We start from the raw sequence: 21,637 nt of genomic DNA on the forward strand, positions 1-21,637 counted from the left end.
CACCGCTGAGCTAAACCGGTGCCAGCGTCAGGTATTATTGAGCGGCTGTTTTAAGATGCCCTTTAGTGTCTGTTTTAAAAGACCCCATAGTGACTGTTTAAGCTACCTCAGTTTAAAAATACCTTTTAGTGTTTGTTTAATGTTCTATTGAGCGGCTGTTTTAAGATTCCTGTGACTGTTTAAAAGTTCACTTCACATCTGTTTGATGTGATCCTCTGTTTTAAGGTTCCCTTTCACCACAGTTTGAAAAATCCTTTAAAAAACGAAAGTAAGTTTAAGTTTAGGAAACACATTACGGTGTGGAAACCCAAGGCTCGAGCCCCTGCGATGTGTAACTCATCCATCCATCTAGTTATGTAAAAGCCCGGTCCTTCTCATGCAGACGCTGCATGGTTACCCTGTGGGTGTGATAAAGAGTTGGTGTGTCACTACCGGAGAAACAGTCTGGACATTTCAGTCACTCAGGCCTTCGTTTACAGTCCTGTGACTCGGATGGATTAAGGTTGTTCTCACAGTTGATCACATTGATGTTCTCAGCCAGCTGATACAAGCTTCATGTTTCTGTCTGTGAGGAGATGTAGGACTGAAACCAGACCAGCTTTACTTGAACTGCTTTTGTAGAAAGGTCACAACCCCGACTGGGTTTAACTCGTGCTGCCTTCACATGTTTTACTGTCGTTTGATGTAAAAGAGAAATGAGAAGTAGTCAGCTGCTTCCGCTGCCTCTTTATGTTCTTGATGAACTTTGTGAGGCGTTGGTGAATTGCTCGTCCTTTTGATTTTACAAACTGTAACATTTCAGATGTTAAGGCGCCGTTGGTTGTCCCGATTGGCTCTCTAATGTAAGAATAGACTATGAAATGCCACTAATATGATTGTTACATAAAATTGAATCGTGGAACTTATTGATGGAAAAATTACACAAAAATACTGCAGGTCCTGTAAATAGCTCTCAGTGTTGTTGCTCGTTAGTCAGCATGTTCGCTTGGTGACATGTTAACGTGACCTGTTCACAGAGAAATGTACACAAAGGTTAGAATGCGAGCGATGTGCTGGAGGAAGCTTTCCATCTTAGAGATTATGTATGAAATCCAGGACATTGAAAAGTATTGTCCGAGCATCCTTGAACGCACCAGGCTCTGAAAACATGCTGCCTTCTGTCTGCATCAAGGTTCACCAATAAGAGCTTCCACCATATTGTTTCTGTAGAAGTTTGACTTTCACTAGTATGTTTATAGTGTTTTTAAATCCTTCTGATGTTTTCATTAGTTTAAAGATGAGACAATCAATCTTCAGTTGTGCCTTTAAATCTTCTTCAGAGTGATTGTTCACTGAAGCGCCGGCTGTGTAAACACTATGAAGCTGATTCTGGTTTATTAACCTTTTAGTGGAGATGAAAACAACAGACTGTTACAGAGACGTGAATGACAAACATAGAAATAAAACATGTAATGATGTGATTTTACGTCCCTATGTTTGGGATAAAGTTTTATTTTGAAATAAAGCTTTTTTTTTGCTGTAACGTTTGTGAATTCTTTATTTCTTAGTTGTTTTGTAAAAGTGACTTTGGAGACGAGTTCAACAGTATTAGTTTGTGCTGCATTCAGGTTACATCGCTCAAAGTGGGAAAACAATCAGTTCACAGAGGATTTTAAGAAACATTTTTATATGTTGAAACTTCACGTCCTGGCTCTCGGCTTCTTTCTTGTATTACACGTAACAATGCATCACAATGTTATAAACTCACACCTCCATTTTTTGGGTTAAAGGAGATTTTTTTATTCAGCATTTTTTGTCCATTACCGTCTAACTTCGATATCAGTTCATGCCACCTTGAGCCAGCATTTCACTGATTCACTCCCAAAGTCTCCTCTTGTAATCCTACCCACTACCCACCATGCACTGGGAGGTTTCTAAGGCGACCCTCACCGTCAACAAACATGGCTGCTGCTGCTGCTGCTGCTGCAGGGAGCTCCCACCAGCATGAGTGAGTTACATTTCTTTATAACTTTGATGCTAAAGACAAACTGTTGAAGTAAAAATCACATTTTACATTAATTCAGACGTGATGTGAATATTTTAACTTGATTTTAGAGCAGCTCTAACCCTAAACCCTTCAAGTCAATCAATCAAATCAATCAAATTTATTTGTATAGCGCCAAATCATAACCAGGGTTATCTCGAGACACTTTACAGAAAGAGCAGGTCTAGACCGACTCTTTGTTAAGTTATTTAAAGAGAGGCCCAACATCAATCCACCATGAGTAGCACTTAGCAATTCGGCACATTGGCAGAAAAACTTCCTTTTAACAGGCAGAAAAACTCGAGCAGAACCAGACTCATGTTGAACAGCCATCTGCCTCGACTGGATGGGCCGAAAATGGGATAGAAGGAGATGCAGGATAGAGACAGGCAAAGAGAGCAACAACAACATATGTTCTTGTTACCACAACAACATATGTCCTTGTTACATGAACAACAACAGACACATACTTATGGTTACAATGCCAATAATAGTGGTAGACTAGGGTGAAGATTAGCTAAATAAATAAATTAGCGAGAGAAGCAGAGTAATGATAAAGGCTGAGGTAATCGTAATTGTAACAGTTGAAGTCAACAGGTCTACTATTAGCATTAGCAGCAACAATAATGATACTATGGGGAAGGCTGATGTTAGTAGTTGTTGCAGTCGAGCAGGTCCACAGCAGCAGGTGGTCTGCAGCAATGATCCTCAGGAACCTTCAAGACAAGGGAGCACAAGAACTCCCGGGAAGATATGTGGTTAGTAATGTTAATGGGACCAGAAGATACAGAGTTAATGAGCTGCATTAATATGACAGAGAGAGAGAGAGAGTCAGAGAGTCAGAGAGAGAGAGAGAGAGAGAGAAGCTTGGTGTGTCAGATCCCCCGGCAGTCTAAACCTATAGGAGCATAACTATGGGCTAGTCCAAGCCTGAGCCAGCCCTAACTATAAGCTTTATCAAAGAGGAAAGTTTTAAGTCTACTCTTAAAAGAAGAGAGGGTGTCTGCCTCCCGGACCTTGACTGGTAGATTGTTCCAGAGGAGGGGGGCCTGGTAATTGAAGGCTCTACCTCCAACACTACTCTTAGAGACTTTAGGTACCACAAGCAGGCCTGCATCCTGGGAGCGCAATGTTCTAGAGGGGTAATATGGCACTATGAGCTCTTTAAGATATGATGGTGCCTGACCATTAAGAGCTTTGTAAGTAAGAAGAAGGATTTTAAATTCTATTCTATATTTTACAGGAAGCCAATGCAGAGAGGCTAATACAGGAGAGATGTGATCTCTCTTCCTAGTTCTTGTCAGCACACGTGCTGCAGCATTTTGTACCAGCTGCAGAGTTTTTAGTGACTTATTAGGGCAGCCTGATAGTAACGAGTTACAATAATCCAACCTGGAAGTAACGAATGCATGGACTAGTTTTTCTGCATCGTTTTGAGACAGGATGTGTCTGATGTTTGTTGTGACGGTGAAAGAAGGCTGTCCTTGATATTTGTTTTATGTGGGAGATGAAGGACATATCCTGATCAAACAGAACTCCCAGATTCCTAACAGTAGTGCTGGATGCCAGGCTGATGCCATCTAGGGCAGCTATATCATTAGAGAAAGAGTCTCTAAGGTGTTTTGGGCCGAGCACAATAACTTCAGTTTTGTCTGAATTAAGTAGCAAGTTTGTCTTCTTCAATATAGCATTATGCTACTATTTAGCTTGCTAACTAAGCTAGCATTAGCGAGAGATATGTTGCCTTTTTTTGTGGATTTTTAAAAAAACTATTTTGTCATATTCACTCCGAGGCGGTCGTGCTCCGAAATCCCGACGTTCTCCGCCCGACATCCCATGATCCCCAAACTGTACGTGATGCCATGGAAACAGGACATGAAGAACCAGAGACTCCTGATGAAGGTAGAAACCAGAACAGGAAGCAAATGCACCTCAATGCAAACTGTTCGGTGTGTTCAATGTGTGTGTGTGTGTGTGTGTGTGTGTGTGTGTGTGTGTGTGTGTGTGTGTGTGTGTGTGTGTGTGTGTGCGTGTGTGTGTGTGTATGTGTGTGTGTCAGAACGTGGCTCTGGCGGGGATCCCTGTAGTTCCTCTTGAGGAGTCTTTGTGTCTCTCTGGTCGGGAGCGTCTCTGCCACAGTCAGGACTCCACACATCGCTCCTCCACTTCCTCCTCCTCTGCTCCTCTCAGCCAGACGGGACTGCCAGTTCATCACTCCTCCCACCTGTCCAGGTAATCCTCCTCGAATGCTGCTGTCAGGTCACGTCAGGAAAAGGAAAGTCAGGGATCAAAATAAGACAAGGTAACGCTGAAGTCCCAAAAGCTGCAGTTCCTCTGGTGTCCACTTGAGGCTGTCTCCAGCAGTGAGTCAGTCCCCATAGAGCCCCATGTTAAACTTTACAGCAGAAATAAACATGTTTACAGCCTGGTACAAAAAACAGTTTGGGTCTCTATAGCTCATTTCTCTCTTCATGACAACTGTACGGGGAGAATCTTTATACAGCTCACCTGTTTACATTATATTAAGGCTTAAAGTGATGCAGCATTAGGGGCGTGGCCTCTTTGAGTGACAGCTGGGAGCTGCTAGCTGTCTGCTAAGTGTCACCTCAGCTAATTTAGTCATTGAAGTTAACTTAAATGATCTTTCTTGCTGTCTGTTTTACCTTGTGAGTTTTTTGTTCGCTTGAATCTGTCAACATACCTGCCTGTTACCTGTTACCTGTTACCGGTCGTCCTGCATGCCTTCCTTCCACAATCTGCCTGTCAGCAGTAAATTATTGAACTGCACCCGTCTGTCTGCTTCCATCAGTCATGGGTAAATGATTTCTTTTGCAGAAGTGATTACATAACGTCTTCCTGTCGGTTTTTCAACAGGTACAACAGCTCTCTGGTGACGACCCGCCAGCTCTACCAGTAGTTAGTTTTAATTTGTCCCATTCACAATAAAAAGAGGAACCAGGATCCTACATGGCAGAAGAACAATCACCTTCATGTTGTCTATTATTGAGTAACAGACTGAAGACATGCAATGACCCAAAAAACACATGAAGAGTTACAGTAACCATGTACGCTATGAAATATATAAAACAAAACGACAACAAGAAATCATACACAATATGATGAATTCTTTATATATAATAATCACGTCTATGTACGTCAAAAACAACAAACAGGAGTAACATAAAGCAGAAAATGGATGCATGAAGAGTTCACTGATGTGCAGTAAAGTAGATCCTAAAGTGGTTCGTGCATGAAAACTATAAAGACACTTAATACAGACATTTAAAAAACAAACAAACAAACAAAAAGCTTTGAAATCATTGCTGCAAAAATACTGGTTTCTGATTGGCTGTAAATAATGTATGAAAGTTTCAGGCTCACAGAGCTGAGTGTGATTATCATTATAATTTTTATTTAGTCTCGCAGCTCCTCTTTAAAATCAACAAGCTCATTGTCCATTTGATTAAACATTCAGATACCTGCAGTTCTCATGTTGACCACAGGGTGTCAGTGTTTGTCAATGTAACCAATCACAGGGCAGCACAGAAATAACACTTGACATGTCAGATATCAGTAAATGATGCAGTCAGACACATTTTGATGGATGAATCCTTTAAAATCTTTTAAGAGCAGCTCGTCACCATCTAAGACGTATTTATACCAGCGTTTTACAAACAAGTGTGTTTATGTTTTATTTCATTTTTGGGTTAAAAGTGCTGCTTGTGTTGAAATGTTGTTAACAATGAACAGTTTGTGCAGTGTCCTCGTGTAATGCTGATCTTTGTAAGTGTGTTTGTTTATGTGACATTTTAATTACTTAAATTAAAGCATTTTAAAATTCAATTCCGTCTAGAAATGAACTGATTACCTTTGGATTATTATCCTTTCTATGCAAAGATAATCAATCAATCAGTCAGTCAGTCAGTCATTTATTGCAGTTAGAAGTTATCAATTTGTTAAGAGATTATTTCAAAACACTGAAAGTTTGTAACGACTTGTGTGGCACTCTCAGGACTCCATACCAAGTGACATTGTGACGTCATGATGACGTCACCGGCTTCACTAAATGTTATTTTAACTTTTCAGAAGAATAAAAACTGTTCAAACTGGTTCCTGTCATTGTGTCCTTGTATTTATTGTTCAGTGTTTGGCTTCAGCATCAAGCACGCTGACAAAGAAAGCAGCTGTTGTTCCGCATGCTAATGATGCTACACACGCACACACACACGCACACACACACACACACACACGCACACGCACACACACGCCCATCGCCTCCCCGCGTGCGTCTCCATGCCTCTGTTTGAGAATGTCTCAGTGTGTCACCACCAGCAGTGATGACAATTCTCTTTGTTTTGTTACACACACACACACACACACACACACACACACACACACACACACAGTTTGTACATACATGTAGCACACTGGGTTTTGTGATGTTTCTGATGGTTTCATGTAACGTTTAATGTCTTCAGATGTTTTGGTTTGTTGTATCTGTGTCGTCCGTCAGGGTCTCAGCCGGCTCCTGTTCACTTCAACAGATTCTTCTTCTTCTGTTTCCTGAACTTCATGAGGTAAAATCTCAGCTCGTCTCTCGCGTGTCCTCTCTGCCAGGACGCGTGCCAGAGTTTGGTGCGTAACGGACACCGATCCATGTCGCCTTCTTCCTCCTTCTCTGCCGACACGCTGGGATGTCTCGAGAGTCAAGCGAGAGGAGGAGAGAGGGAAAGAGAGGGATGACAATAAACCGTTTGAGTCGACATCTGAGGGGACGACACGCCGCCAACTCGTGGATGGACAGACAGATGGACAGATAGAGAGGGAGAGAGAGACACAGAGTCAAAGAGTGACAGTTGGTGTCCTTTACGCACATTACGCACAGATCCTGACCGTGCGTCCTGGCGCATCCATTACCAGAGGACAGCAGAGGAGTTAATGACTTTTTTGGTGTAACTTTTCAGTCTCAGATTAGAAATCTGGACTTCCCTTTTTGTTTTCTCCGCTCTGACTGCTCGGTACTAAATGCTGCGCTGCTGTCTGGACCTCCCCGCGGTTTTGGAGCAGGTGTTTCTTACACGGTAGCCGTTTGTCCCTCGGTGCTTCAGTGACTCTTTGGACGGGTTTAATCGTCTATCCGGGCGGACATGTCGGGACAGAAACCATCCCTGAGGAGCGGCGGACGCTTCCAGGTGGATGTGGTGACAGAAGGGTCATCCACAGCGGAGGCTCTGGCTCCTTCTGCTCCGGCCTACACCGAAGAATCCAAGCCCCCTGAGGAGTCTAAAACCCGGTCCCGGTCGGTGGGGTTCATGGACCCGGGCGCTCTGGGCAGCGCGATGGACATCGGTCTCCCCCCTGACGTCTCCCACGAGCCGGACACAGCCAGGAGCGACTCGGTCAGCCTCCACTCAACGGGCACGGGACACACGCACATCTCCGACTCCCACTCCAACACCTACTACATGAGGACCTTCGGACACAACACCATAGACGCTGTGCCAAACATCGACTTCTACCGGCAGACCGCTGCGCCTTTTGGAGAGAAGCTGAGCAGACCGTCCCTGTCCGAGCTGCACGATGAACTCGACAAAGTAACCACGATAATCCTGTTTACACCCTCAACACCAAATCCAAATGTTCCGATGAGGTTATCGCGGACACTAAGATTAAAAAAATGCTGCTTTCAAAATGTTACTTTTTATTTGTAGTAAGTGTAATTTGAAGTTTTATCCTTAAGTACACGTAAAAACTTGATATTCAAAGTAAGATAAGTCCCGGAGTTTAAAGAGCGGGCACGAGGAACAAGGAGAAATAATGAGGTGGGACATTTCAGAGTTATTCTCAATATTTTAACTTAATGACATTAAAAGTTTGACTTCCTTCTTTACATTTTAAACTTTGTCTCAAAATACAAACCAAGAAAAAACAACAGCTTTCCTTTAAAGAAAGGTTGATACAAAAATGAGTTAAGTATGAAGAAGGCACTAAGTAATAGAGTCATTTTGTCACCATGCTAAGTCCTTTAAAGTCTGTGGATTTGCTCGGGTCTGATTTGAGCTGTAACATACTGATGACTGAAGCAGCTGCTCTACTTCCTGTTCTCACTTCAGTGTTTAGTTTTCCACAGAGAGCTCTGAAGCTTTATCTGACAGAATCAGTTTAAGTTTAACAGAAAATATTCCCTTCACTCTCTGAGAGACCCTGAGTGGGCTCTGTGACATCACTGGAGGCATGACCGGAATACACACACGTGTACACACACACGCGCATACGCACACACACACAATGCTGCCTGTCATGACCCTGCAGGCTCCCACTCCTCTGACCGGACTAGGTGTAACATAGATGTACATTGTACGGTGACAGCGAGCAGAGATGGTGTTCTGACAGCGGGGTGGTGGCTGACGTCACGGTGACTCCAAAGGTGAAATAAAAAAGTTCAGACTAATAGTTTTATAAAAATAACACGAGAATGTGATTCGATGTCACACGCGATGCGTCACTGAGGCCTCGACCTCGACTCCTCTACAGTATACATTAAACATGACTGTGTGGTCGGCAGAATGAGCATTATTGTGCTCCAACACATTTTTATCATCGTCCTTAGAACATTTAGAACATGGACAGATTGTCATGACCTCGGCCCGGGGCACAAACTCACGACAACACACAAACAGGCCGAGTACACGTACAATGTGTTTACCTCACCCTTAGCTCCAGGTCCCCGGGAGGCAGCGCTCACCACCCAAAAGGATGCAACTATCCCCGGTGCCAAAGTTCTACATGGAAAAGGAACGGCATAGATTAAAGGATTACATTTGTTTTGGCCCCCAGCTGGCATCATTTCTCCTCATCCTTGTTTAAACGGCTTCATCTGACATCTCCTTTACTGCCCTTCACAGACTCTGTCCACGCACTCCCAGTTCTCCCAGTAATGAGATAGCTGATGGTGCTATGAGCCCTCTACATCCCACTTCTACCGGACAAACCCTAACCGTCCATCCTCACTGTTTCCTCCGCTGAGTCCTCCCCGGGCACCTGCATCTCCCAATCATCAGCACCCTTTGCGCGGCCTGACTCTTGCCTGTCTACGTAGAAAGTTAACCTCACAAACTACATCATTATGTCAATTATTTAATCATTAATATAAAACAAACAATTTTATTCAAACATAATTTTCAAAACAAAAATACTGAACACATAAGAGGCTGAGGGCCCTGGGCATGTGCCCACTTTGCCCCGTCAGTCTGTGTGTATCTTCTCAAACGGAGTCGATCGTCTGACCAAAGTTCTTCTCTTCTTTAAATCATAACGAGGGTCGGTGATAAACGGGGCTGAGCTGAAGGTAAACACTTCCTCTCTGTTTTAGTCTGTTTCCTAAATGTACATGAAGAAGGATATAATGCACAGGTTTGGAAAACAGATAATGGTTTGGTTAAAAAGTAAACAGTTTGTCAGTGAAGTTGCAGGTTTTATGCCTCCTCTCTCCTGCTCTTTGTACTCACACATTGATTTGCAAGTCTTCACAGCTAAGCTAAATCACCTGCTGCAGGAGGAGAGCGTTACCAGAGGAGCACATGAGACAGAACACACGGGAAAAAGCACAACACACAGCACTGCGGCGCGTAACCGCCATGAAAAAACACTGTTGACTTTCATCTGTGCGCTCAATTGGTGCTGCATATCATGCTGCCATCACCATATAAATGAAGATGCCCGAACCTGTCACACTGTAGGTACATTTGATATAAAATCAGGTTAATTGACCTTTTCTCTTTCCGGTTTGGTTGTAAGGAGCCGTTTGAAGACGATCTGGCCAACAGAGAGGAGCTGACAGCAGGCGAGGAGGCGGCGGCAGCGTTGGCGGCAAAGGAGGCGAAAGGAGGAACGGTCAAGTTTGGTTGGGTCAAAGGAGTCTTGGTGAGTGTTATGTTAATGCAAAAAACACTGGGATACACGCTGCACACACAGGATTAACCATGAGTGTGTGTGTGTGTGTGTGTGTGTGTGTGTTGCAGATCCGCTGCATGCTGAATATCTGGGGTGTGATGCTCTTTATCAGGATGTCCTGGATTGTCGGACAGGCTGGAATCGGTAGGGACAAGCCACCAACACGCTGTTGCATCGAGTGACATGTTCCAACATCACCATGAACACACACACCGTTTCTTACGCAGACACGGCCCTGCAGCCCCACAAACTTATTAGAGCACCAAATGGGGATTCATCCGCCACTGAAAATAGTCCTAAACTAATGCGAGCTAATTTCAGCTAAATGTACGTCATTAGGAACCAAGAGGCTCGAAGTGTTTTGGGATCTGAGGAACTTTTCGATAGTTCTAAGAGCACTTTGAAATACCCGATCTTTTCTCTCGTAACGTACAAGACCTCCTACTTCTAATATGATCCTAAGTTAGCCTAACCATCATGCTAACTACACACACCGTGCTGATGTGTTCGCTCATGATCTGAATACAGGTCTCCTTGATCCATCTGGGTGTGAGACTTAAAGAAAAACAGACCCAGGGCCCGTGGTGAGAGAGTGAGCCCAACACAAATGAACGTGTGGACTCAAACCTCAGGGGGCATGTAAGGGCCTCTGCTTCCCACTGCAAGAACTGGTATAGATTGGAGCACTTTACTGTCATTTTATTGGTTCAACACGTTTGGCCGCACGCTAAATACAAGGGAGTGGACTTACCTGTCTAACCTGCTCACCTGTGGACCACCGCTCCACATGCAACGTTCCCCGACAGCAGTTTCTCCCACTTCTCCCAGCCTCGTCTCCTGACGCTTGGCCAGCTCCCACCTTCTCACAGCTTTCTGCCGGTTTCAGTTCAGTAATTGTGCGACAAAGACAAATAACAAAATAACCCACCAAGCAGAGGAAAGGGGGGCCAACGCTAACCCTAGCGTTCCTCACCTCCAGACAGGTATTCATCTGAACTCCTAACCAATCACAGTCCATCACCCTGCATAGTGTAACGGCCAAATCCTAGTGTGGGCGGTACCATGACGATGGTTTACAAACATGTCAAACCAACCATCGTTTGCCTTTATGAGCTTTATTATGAACACGCCGACCGACTATGATTGTTCTAGAGATGATTTATGTCTCATTAAAATCTTCTTAACTTCATTGTTTTCTTTTGTTTGGTTTTGATTTGTTTATATGTAATAGGACTGACCATTGCGATCATTCTGATGGCCACTCTGGTCACCACCATCACTGGTCTGTCTACATCTGCTATAGCAACAAACGGCTTCGTAAGAGGAGGTGAGGCAACATCTGTGCAGCTCAAACTACAACATCACTCATATTTGTCTAGACTAGAAGTTTAATAAAACAGCAGCTCTTCCTGTGAGTCAACAGCCTTTGAAAGTTCAACAGCACAGTTAATTTAGAAGGTAAACCACGAGCACAGGTGGATCAATTCTGTGTATCGCTGCTACCCAGGAGGAGCGTACTACCTGATCTCCAGGAGCCTGGGGCCGGAGTTTGGAGGCTCCATCGGTCTCATCTTTGCCTTCGCCAACGCCGTGGCTGTGGCCATGTACGTCGTGGGCTTTGCAGAGACGGTCGTTGAGATGCTAAATGTGAGAAATACTTTGTATCACTGTTCTATCATCTGTCTGTTTCATCGAACACTGATTCTGATGTAGCGGTTGTTCCTGCTTTGGTTGCAGGATGTCGACGCTCTGATGACCGATGAGTTAAACGACATTCGTATCGTCGGGACTCTGACCGTCATCCTGCTGCTGGGAATCTCTGTGGCTGGGATGGAGTGGGAAGCAAAGGTAGGACTGTGAATCCACAATATCACTGAAAACGTTGTCGTTCAAACTATTAAAGCAATTTACAGCTTCTGTAATGGTTGGAAGAAAAACTCGTCTCTCTTTCCTGCAAGTTTATAAAAGTATTTCACATTTGTGGAAATCCAAACCACCTCGGTGCGACTCCCATGGACATTGTTGATTTTTGAGAACCGCAGTTGCTCCAAAGTAAGCTGTTGACTGTAAGGTTTAAACTGTGCTGTGAGTATGTTAGCATGCTAGCATTAGCATAAGCACAGCTGTGCCAAAGTACAGCCTCACAGAGCTGCTAGCATGGCTGTAGGCTCTTTGTGCTGTTGCTACTCTTGTACACATTCATGGTGTAAATCAAAAGGTTAATGTGAGCATGCTATGTGCTAACTTCAAGGCACATGTCTATGTCAGTTAGAACATTTCAATCATTGGTCCACAGAGGTACAGTCAGGATTTCCTTCAGATGCACCTGAGCTCCTGTCAATCAAACACATCTACAAATGTTCTGTACGAGTAATGGGAGCATTGCAATTGAGAAAATCTTACTTACTCCCTGACACACCATCATCGTCAAGACTTTAATTATTCTCTTTCTCTCCATCTCTCGTCTTTGTCTGTCCATCAGGCTCAGATTGTCCTCCTGGTGATCCTTCTAGGAGCCATCGCTAACTACTTCATAGGAACCTTCATGCCCACAGAAAGCAAAGAGCCCAAAGGGTTCTTCGGCTACAACAGTCAGTCTGCGCTCTCTTGGTTTTATCAAAGCTCGGCGATCTAATATTTGCAGTGTTAGTGTTCAAATAAAAAGTTTAACCCTCCGTTTTGGCTTCTCCTCCAGCTGCCATCCTCTTAGAGAACCTGGGTCCAGACTTCAGAGAGGACGAGACGTTCTTCTCGGTGTTCGCCATTTTCTTCCCAGCGGCCACCGGGATCCTGGCTGGAGCTAACATCTCCGGAGACCTCACTGTGAGTTTTTTATTTCACATTATTTTAAGTATTCGACACTTTTATCATGTGTTGATGGTTGATGAAGAAGAAATCAAAGATCTGTTTAGAGTGGGAAAATACTTCTGATGGTGTGCCCCAGGGTTCAATCCTAAGCCCGGTTCTTTTCTTCCTGTACGTGCTGCTATTTGGTCCCATTACCCGCAAACAAGTCATCGGTTTTCTTAATACACAGATGATACCCAACTTTACATCTGCTTCATCTGATGATCTGAGCCCAGTCGGCACTCTGTAAATGTAATTTCAGTAAACAGTGACTCAAAAATGTATTTTTTAACTGCCTTTTCAGGACTTTGAAATTGTAAGGAAGTATGTTTTTCGAAGCACAATTTACTGCATCATTTTGTTTACTATGTGACTAAAGTATTTATTATTACAATAACAGATTTTAGTATGCAAAGCTATGATTACAGCTTGGTATTAGGTCTTTAAACAGCTTTAGTCTGAAGGTAAAGCTGAGCAGACAATAACCTTTATGATGTCTCCATCTTTAGGACCCCCAGTCAGCGATCCCTAAAGGTACTCTGCTGGCCATCGTCATCACAGGAATCACATATGTAGCTGTCGCCATCTCGACAGGTGAGATTTTACACTTAAGTTTAACACTTAACAACTTGCAGTTAGTTAAGTTTCCTAGATCTCTAGTTATTAGTGGTTCACACAGACCTGGTCTATTGAAATGCTTGTTACAGTGATTCTCAGAAACGTTTGATCTTAGACTCAGAATAACACGAAATAATCCTTTTTCAAACTAAATATAAAATATATAACAGATGGATTTTAAAATCGATGTTTCAATGTTCGTTACGACTTCAGCCACAGTTTCACTTTGAACGTGTCTTCATGTTGTCCTTTACCAGGTGAATTTTCTTTTTACTACTGAACTTACAAGGAGAATAGAACTCTGTAGAAACTCGGCCGTTTCACATTCAGTTAAAGTGTGTGTTGGTCTGTGGCACCCGCAGGCGCCTGCATCGTCAGGGATGCCACCGGCGACCACAACGACACGGTGAGCGACACGGTGAACTGCACCGACGCCGCCTGCACGCTGGGCTACGACTTCTCCATCTGCAAGGAGGGAGGCTGTCAGTACGGCCTGATGAACGACTTCCAGGTAACGCTGAAGCAGACAGTGACTAACTGTGATCAGGGGTTGATTTTTAGAAACTCGATTTATTGAATACAATCCGACAAAAGTGCTGTCGATGTTCTGTTAAGTTAATTTACCTGCATTAACTCTTCGTCGAATGAAAGACACACCTGCAGATTCTGTTGCTGTTTAATACGGCTGTGAATTATGCTCGACTTCTGTCTGATCCCGTCACTCTGCATGTGGACGTAGATGTCTGTGTGTGTGTATGTGTGTGTGTGTGTGTGTGTGTGTGTGTGTGTGTGTAGGTGGATGTTGTCAATGCCCTCATTCAGCTCTGTCTCCAGCCAGCGAGAACCTTGTGACTCAAAACAACAGTCACTATTATCACTGCTGCACTTTGTTTGGGAACAGCTCCGTCACACACACACACACACACACACACACACACACACACACACACACACACACACACACACACACACAGCTCTCTGACACTGATATCTCTGGTGCACACTCGCTCTTATTTATCCTAAAGTTCTGCTGTATAAAATGTGCATCACTAACATCTGAGTGAAGCTAACAGCTGTGAGTGTGTCCCTGTTCGTCTCACATGCTGAAGGTGTCGATGCTTGGGAACAGAGCCGTCTTCTGTCCTTCACTTCGGTCACTAATAAAAGTTCTTTCATATTTGGTTTATTTCGGAACAAACAAGATTTCATTTGATTATTTTACCGAGCTTTTCACCCCCGACTGTCCTGGAGAAAGCTGCCAGAGACTGTGAGGGACAGTTTGACACCAAACACAAATTCATCACAATAATACAAAGACATTCGTTTGATAAACTTGACCTTGACTCTTAGATCACATTCCTGCTCCTCCTGATAAGATATCTCATGGCAGCAGATGGTTGAGCTGCTGCTCTGCAAGACTTAGAAGATTGTGCACGTTAAGTTTACGTAGACGTGGCTTTAACCTGCATTCTTTCTAATGTCCAGCAGGGGGCGAGAAAATGGTCCTCCTGCTCTCCTGATTTATTCCCTCAGTAAACATGTTCCTGATGACTTTATGGTCTCAATCTGTAGTTTCAAGTCTTCTTCAACACAGCATGATGTTCATTCAGTCACTGATGCTCCCGTTTAAAGCAGGTGAGGGTTTAGGGGCGGGGCTACCTGTGATTTTCAAAATGAGCTTTTAGTTAAGCTAATCACAGTAACTATGAATTACGGCTGCACCTTGCTAGCTGAGCTACTGCTAGCTTCAGCTGGTAACTTAGCATTTAGCAACACCTCCTTCCTCTCCAGCTTCATCCTCTCTTCTCCAAATCTAAAACTCAACAAAGCGAGAATAACTCATGACACACACGAGTCGCCAAGATGGCTACGACTATCATCTGTTCTGTCTGTGGTCTGCATCAACACACAAAGACCAACAACCTCTTACTCTGCAGGAACAACTCTGCCCACTTATCACCGACAGCTCGAGTCATGTGAGTGTGTTTTTATTAGTCAGTGTGACTCTAAAGGTGTGTGTGTGTGTGTGTGTGTGTGTGTGATTACAGGTGATGAGTCTGGTGTCGACCTTCGGCCCTCTGATCTCTGCAGGGATCTTTTCAGCCACTCTGTCCTCGGCTCTGGCCTCGCTGGTCAGCGCGCCCAAAGTCTTCCAGGTAACTCATCAGCAAAACTGAATGCACACGACTTACACGACTTCGATCACTGTCACTTTACACAAACACAAGTAGAGCCATTGATATTAAATATAAACGTGCCATAGCTTTCTCACAGTCCTCATCAGTGGTGAAATTAGCTCACTAACAACGGCTGTTTTAAAGCGGCAGAATGAAACGAGTTTGTGCAGCTTGATTAAAGAATTCATGAATTTTAAAGATCAAGAGTTAAATATCACATTTACATTTTTTGTAGATGAAAGTTTGGACCATGTGGAGTCAGCTTTAGTTCCTCACAGGCTTTTGTTTCATTCCAAACTGATCCAAGACTTCCCAAAGTTATTTGTGACTGTTGTGATTTCAGGCTCTGTGTAAGGACAACATCTATCCAGGACTGGGCGTGTTTGCAAAGGGTTATGGGAAGAACAACGAGCCTCTCCGTGGTTACGTCCTGACCTTCTTCATCGGCCTCGCCTTCATCCTCATCGGTAGGCTGCTGTTTGTTGTTGCTCCACCCAAAACTTCATGAACAGCCTTTAAATATCGATCCTGTCTGTTGTCCGTCAGCCGAGTTGAACATCATCGCTCCCATCATCTCCAACTTCTTCCTGGCCTCGTACGCTCTCATTAACTTCTCCGTCTTCCACGCCTCGCTGGCCAACTCTCCAGGTAAGTCCTGAAACTGAAGTCTGACGACAGATTTGTTCTGATACATGAAGAAATAACTGAAAACGTTGCTTGAGCTGGGTTTGTTAGTTGTTTAGTTAGTTGTAAAACACAGGTTCTTATACGATGGTAATCTGTTGATACGTGCTGTGATGTTTCATCCTGCTAGCATGGCTTTCTGTCTCACCCCCGTCTCTGACCACAGGATGGCGTCCTAGCTTCAAGTACTACAACATGTGGGTGTCTCTTGCTGGGGCCATCCTGTGCTGTGTGGTGATGTTCGTCATCAACTGGTGGGCGGCTCTCGTCACGCTGCTCATCGTCCTCGCTCTCTACATCTACGTCAGCTACAAGAAACCCGGTGAGACTACACCGACTTGTTAAAGGGAACGTGGCGCCCCCTATGTTCCCACATGGCTCCCAAACGCTTGTTGTTGTTATTTGGTTATAATCGTAGAGACACTCTGGTGTGTGTGATGTTTCCGGCAGATGTGAACTGGGGTTCGTCCACTCAGGCTCTGATCTACAACCAGGCTCTGACTCACTGTATGAACCTCACCGGAGTCGAGGACCACGTCAAGAACTTCAGGTCAGCTCGAGGGGGGAGATCTGCTCTTTGATCCTCCTGTGCTAAAATGTGTGTCCTCTGATGTTTCATGTAGCTTTAGATAAAAGATTTTACATCCTGTGATTTCCACTGAACACAAAACCCAGCGTCCTCGTGAAGCTCTAAGCTCGTCAGTGTCATGTTTACAGGCCGCAGTGTTTGGTGCTGGTGGGTTATCCAAACTCTCGTCCTGCTCTCGTTCAGCTGGTCCATTCCTTCACCAAGAACGTCGGCCTCATGGTCTGCGCTCACGTCAGGACTGTACGTTTGTTTTAACAGCTCACCTCGTATCTAGCTACCTTTAGATCGGTGAATCTTCTCCTTTCCTGACGGTGTCTCCTCTGTCTCAGGCGACCCGTCGGCCCAACTTTAAGGAGCTGTCCCAGGACCACGCCCGCTGTCAGCGCTGGCTCAATAAAAAACGCATCAAAGCCTTTTACACTCCTGTTTTCTCGGACAGCCTGAGGCACGGGGCGCAGTTCCTCATGCAGGTATGAACACCTGGTACCCTTTAGCGTCTGTTGTAAGGTTACCGAGCACATTTACCATCACTGTCACAGAACCTTAAGCATCTAGACCCTGCAGCGCCTGTTCCAAGGAGAGCTTCAGCAGTGGTGTTGTAGCCCAAAGAGACAGTTTCAAGGTGCCTTTAAGCATTTATTTCATGGTACCCTTTAGGACCATTTGACATCTGTTTCAAGGTGTTCTTTACCATCACTGTCACGGTACCCTTAAGCTCCTGTCTCGTGGGAAATTTAAGCAGTTGTTTCCAAGTACAGTTTAGTGCCAAGGTACTTTTGCATCTGTTATTTTAAGGTAAATGCAGCACCTGTTTCCAGGTACCCTTAAAGACATAATGCGGATGAAATAATATCGTGCTGTGGTATCAGATAAACACCAGTGTCTCAACTGCTCACTGTCCTCTGTCACGTCTCTGCTCGCTGATCCTCAGGCTGTTGGTTTGGGTCGTCTGAAGCCCAACACGCTGGTCATGGGGTACAAGAACAACTGGAGTGAAGGAGACATGAGAGACTTGGAGATTTACATCCACACTTTACAGTAAGAACAAAGTGTCTTCATCAGTTACGTAATGCCTACATTCAGGTACATCACGTTGATATAGACGCGCACAGGAAGCTGTTAGAAAGTTATATTCTGTGTTCCAGCGACGCCTTTGACCTGCAGTACGGCGTGGTGATCCTTCGGCTGCAGGACGGACTCGATATCTCTCACATCCAGGGACAAGGTGCTCTGTCTTTCTCTGTGTACCTGTTCATCTGTTACCTGTTGCATGGACTGTATCCATCTCCACATCTTTGTCCCTGCAGATGAGCTGCTGTCCTCCAACGAGAAGCCTCCTGCTGGCAGTAAGGAGGTGGTGGTTTCTGTCACTAAAGACTCGGACTCTGACTCGAGTCCTTCCAAAACCACCAGCAACCAGAGCAGCCCGCTCATCCTGAAAGGTTTGTCTCAGATTGATTTGATCCAATACAAAAAGCAAGACAGAGAACAAGAGGAGCTTTTAATGCCTCAGCGTGTCTTTAACTTCACCTTGTGTCATTTCCTCTTCTGTGACCTCCTCCGCTCCAGAGACTAAGATCCCTCTGAGTCTGACCGACCAGCGCCTGTTGGAGACGAGCCAGCAGTTCAAGAAGAAACAGGGCAAAGGAACCATCGACGTGTGGTGGCTGTTTGATGATGGAGGTCAGTGTTTGTGTGTAACATGATGCAGAAGGCTCCCTGCATACCAACGCTCTCCTCTGGATGTTCATGTTAACATTACATGTGCTCAGCTGCCACGGTAAATGACTGCTGTAGCTTTTCCTGTTGCAGAGGGGACGCAGGAATCAACAGTGTCTGTGTAATTACTCTCACTTCCACAAGGGGGAGACAAAAGTTGTGTTTGTGTCCGCAGGCCTGACCCTGCTGATTCCCTTCCTGCTGACCAACAGGAGCAAGTGGGGCGACTGCAGGATCCGCGTCTTCATTGGCGGGAAGATCAACCGCATCGACCACGACCGCCGAGCGTGAGCTATTGTGACCTCTCCTCCTTTTTACGCTATAAAAAGTGTAAGTAAAAAACAATCCTCTCAGCTGTTTCTGATGTACTGTGTGTGTGTGTGTCCCGTCAGGATGGCCACGCTGCTCAGCAGGTTCAGGATCGACTTCTCTGACATCCACGTCCTCGGAGACATCAACACCAAACCCAAGAAACACAAGTAGGACCTCTGTCTGCTTCAGTCCCCTTAGTTCACTTTAATTACCTGGAGTTGTGATCATAATGTTCTGGGATAAAACCTGTCTGGCCTGTCGTAAGAGCACCCTGTATTACCCTGTATACTTACGATGGGTTATAATAAAGGTTGTAGTAAAGTGAAGTGTCTGTGCGGCTCTGCAGTAAGCTGACGTTTAAGGAGCTGATCGAGCCGTACAGGCTGAAGGAGGACGACATGGAGCAGGAGGCCGCAGAGAGGCTGAAGGCTCAGGAGCCCTGGAGGATCACCGACAACGAACTGGAGCTGTACAAGGCCAAGGTACACACACACACACACACACACACACACACACACACACACACACACACACACACTCACACTCACACACCGACTCTGAGCCATCACACTGCGGTGTTCCAGCTGTTTAACCAGGATACGTTCATGTGTGTCACTTTCAGACAAACCGTCAGATCCGACTGAACGAGCTGCTGAAGGAACACTCGAGCATGGCCAAACTCATCGTCATGTAAGAGAGTTCGTCCTCAGCGGGATGTTGTTTGATGTGGAGCTCATTTTGACCTCTTTCATATAGGACGATGACTAACGATGATTTTTGTTCTGGATTCATCTACTGATTGTTCTTCTCCAGTGATTTGATTGTTTGGTTTGTGAGAAATGTTGGTAACAATGAGCGAGAGCCCAAAGTGACACATTCATCATTACGTTTCTCAAACCAGGAAAAGCCTCTGAGTGTCCTGGCCCAGACAAAGGTTCAGACATACAACACAAAAGTGTTACAAACACAAGTCAACATATCCTGGGTCACATAGCAGAAGGTCATGAGTCAAAGCATCTACAAACTGATGCATCTTCATCCAGCGCCTTCAGATTCAGAGATTTAAAGAGATCCGCTCCCGCAGACTCAAATCCACCTGCAGCAGGAGCAGCGCACCTAAAAGCCCCCGCTCCCCATTTAAAGTCGCACTCAACCTCCGAATTATTACAAATACAGCAAATTATTCAAATCACTCACAGGAAAAACATCTTTACATTTTTTACATGAAAAATGATTAAATATTTCTCCTATAATTTTCTCTGCATGAAGGTCACAGCTGAACTGTTGTAACTCTTAAACTTCTAATGTAACTTTTTATCCATTTTTAACATCTGACACTTTTCAATTCCTCGTGAAACATTTTGAATTTCATTTGAGTTGCTTAAAAGGTGCTAAAGCCCGAAGCGGACATGCGTCCATACATTTTATTTACATGTTTTCACGTGCTAACGAGTCATTTCAACTCTTTCATCTTATTTATGTCGTTATCTTGAGATGACAGCGCTGCACCACAGCATCACGAGAAAACCAGCTTTGATATCTCGAGCTAATTACTCATTATGATCCGTAATAATTTACTCTTTCTCCTATGAACATACACCTCTGTCTCTCTGTCTCTCTCTCTCTCCCTCTCTCTCTCTGTCTCTCTCTCTCTCTCGCTCTCTGCAGGAGCATGCCTCTGGCCAGGAAGGGCACGGTGTCCAGCGCCCTCTACATGTGCTGGCTGGAGACTCTGTCCAAAGACCTCCCACCTCTGCTGCTGGTGCGAGGGAACCACCAGAGTGTCCTCACCTTCTACTCCTAACACACACACACACACACACACACACATATATATGTACAGTGTCCACACACACGTATTTGTGTTGCCTACAGCTGCACAGAAACAGAAATATTAAACTCTTCTGTCCAAGTCTTTCAGAGTACATTTCTGCAGATTCTCACTAACAGATTAACGAACCAACATTTAGACGCTGTTTTATTCTTGACAGTAACAGGCTGTAAATTCTCTGGTTTCTGTGTGTTTCATGTGAATGAGAGTTACTACAGTTAATATTAACTTATTTACTATTTAAATGTTTATTTATAATGCAGATAAAATCAGTGTTTGTCGGTGTTCCAGGTGATTATTTGATTATGAAGTGGTATTTTTTCCACTGGGTTTAAAGAAGTAACCCAGTGTATTTACTGTAACGTTATTTTGTACATTATTTTATTAAAATATTAACAAAAAAATTGGTTTCTGTCCGGTCTGTGTCCACTCAGCTTTTTTGGGGGGATCGTTTTAGTTTCTCTGGAGGTCAGACGTGCAGCAAATATTCACACCCAGGAAGAGGACGCTGAGTTTATTATTGATTATAAACTTGTATTATGACGTCGGTACTTTGGGTACATTTTGCTCTATATTCTTATACTTAAGTAAAGAATTTAGTATTTCTATACTGTTGTTTGTTTCTTCAAGTTCTACTTTTTATTGTTGATGTTTCAGGCGACATCTGCTCCGCAAAACGGCAAGACTGAGGGCCGAGGGTCCAACAGCAGCCATGACGACACACAGCAGGGAAAGTGCTGCAAAGCTCGGGCTCGGTGCAGCGTGTGATGCATTCAGAAGCTGCTTGGAAAAATCAAGCTTTTATGAATTTTAACATCTGTTATTAGCAAAGTCGGCGTCATAAGAGGGGTAATAAAACCGTCAAGATAGACACAATTAATACA

The 21,637-nt window shown here is 44.4% G+C and overlaps 1 protein-coding gene across 1 annotated transcript; it reads left to right on the forward strand.

Annotated features, from left to right (window-relative positions):
• Positions 1-7,057: 7,057 nt before the first annotated feature.
• Positions 7,058-20,734, forward strand: LOC138609643 (solute carrier family 12 member 2-like). The gene is made up of 26 exons (XM_069682261.1): positions 7,058-7,617; positions 9,821-9,946; positions 10,045-10,120; positions 11,208-11,303; positions 11,484-11,623; positions 11,714-11,824; positions 12,459-12,567; positions 12,672-12,799; positions 13,333-13,417; positions 13,804-13,952; positions 15,490-15,597; positions 15,962-16,085; positions 16,165-16,266; positions 16,469-16,624; positions 16,753-16,852; positions 17,020-17,131; positions 17,221-17,361; positions 17,823-17,929; positions 18,037-18,116; positions 18,199-18,333; positions 18,461-18,574; positions 18,786-18,897; positions 19,003-19,089; positions 19,269-19,404; positions 19,545-19,612; positions 20,591-20,734. Exons 1-26 carry the CDS (start codon positions 7,171-7,173, stop codon positions 20,724-20,726), a joined length of 3,285 nt encoding a protein of 1,094 aa, XP_069538362.1. The 5' UTR covers positions 7,058-7,170; the 3' UTR covers positions 20,727-20,734.
• The last annotated feature ends 903 nt before the right edge of the window (positions 20,735-21,637 follow it).

This window comes from Semicossyphus pulcher, unplaced genomic scaffold (assembly GCF_022749685.1).
Source record: "Semicossyphus pulcher isolate SPU_LCO1_2020_fin unplaced genomic scaffold, fSemPul1.0.p SCAF_6, whole genome shotgun sequence".
Lineage (NCBI taxonomy): Eukaryota > Metazoa > Chordata > Actinopteri > Labriformes > Labridae > Semicossyphus > Semicossyphus pulcher.

Excerpts from the sequence above, each read along its gene's own strand:
- LOC138609643 (XM_069682261.1), top strand. The coding sequence starts at position 7,171 with ATGTCGGGACAGAAACCATCCCTGAGGAGCGGCGGACGCTTCCAGGTG. Across the intron at positions 10,121-11,207 it reads TGTCGGACAGGCTGGAATCG|GACTGACCATTGCGATCATT; the intron begins GTAGGGACAAGC and ends TATATGTAATAG. Across the intron at positions 17,930-18,036 it reads ATTTACATCCACACTTTACA|CGACGCCTTTGACCTGCAGT; the intron begins GTAAGAACAAAG and ends TCTGTGTTCCAG.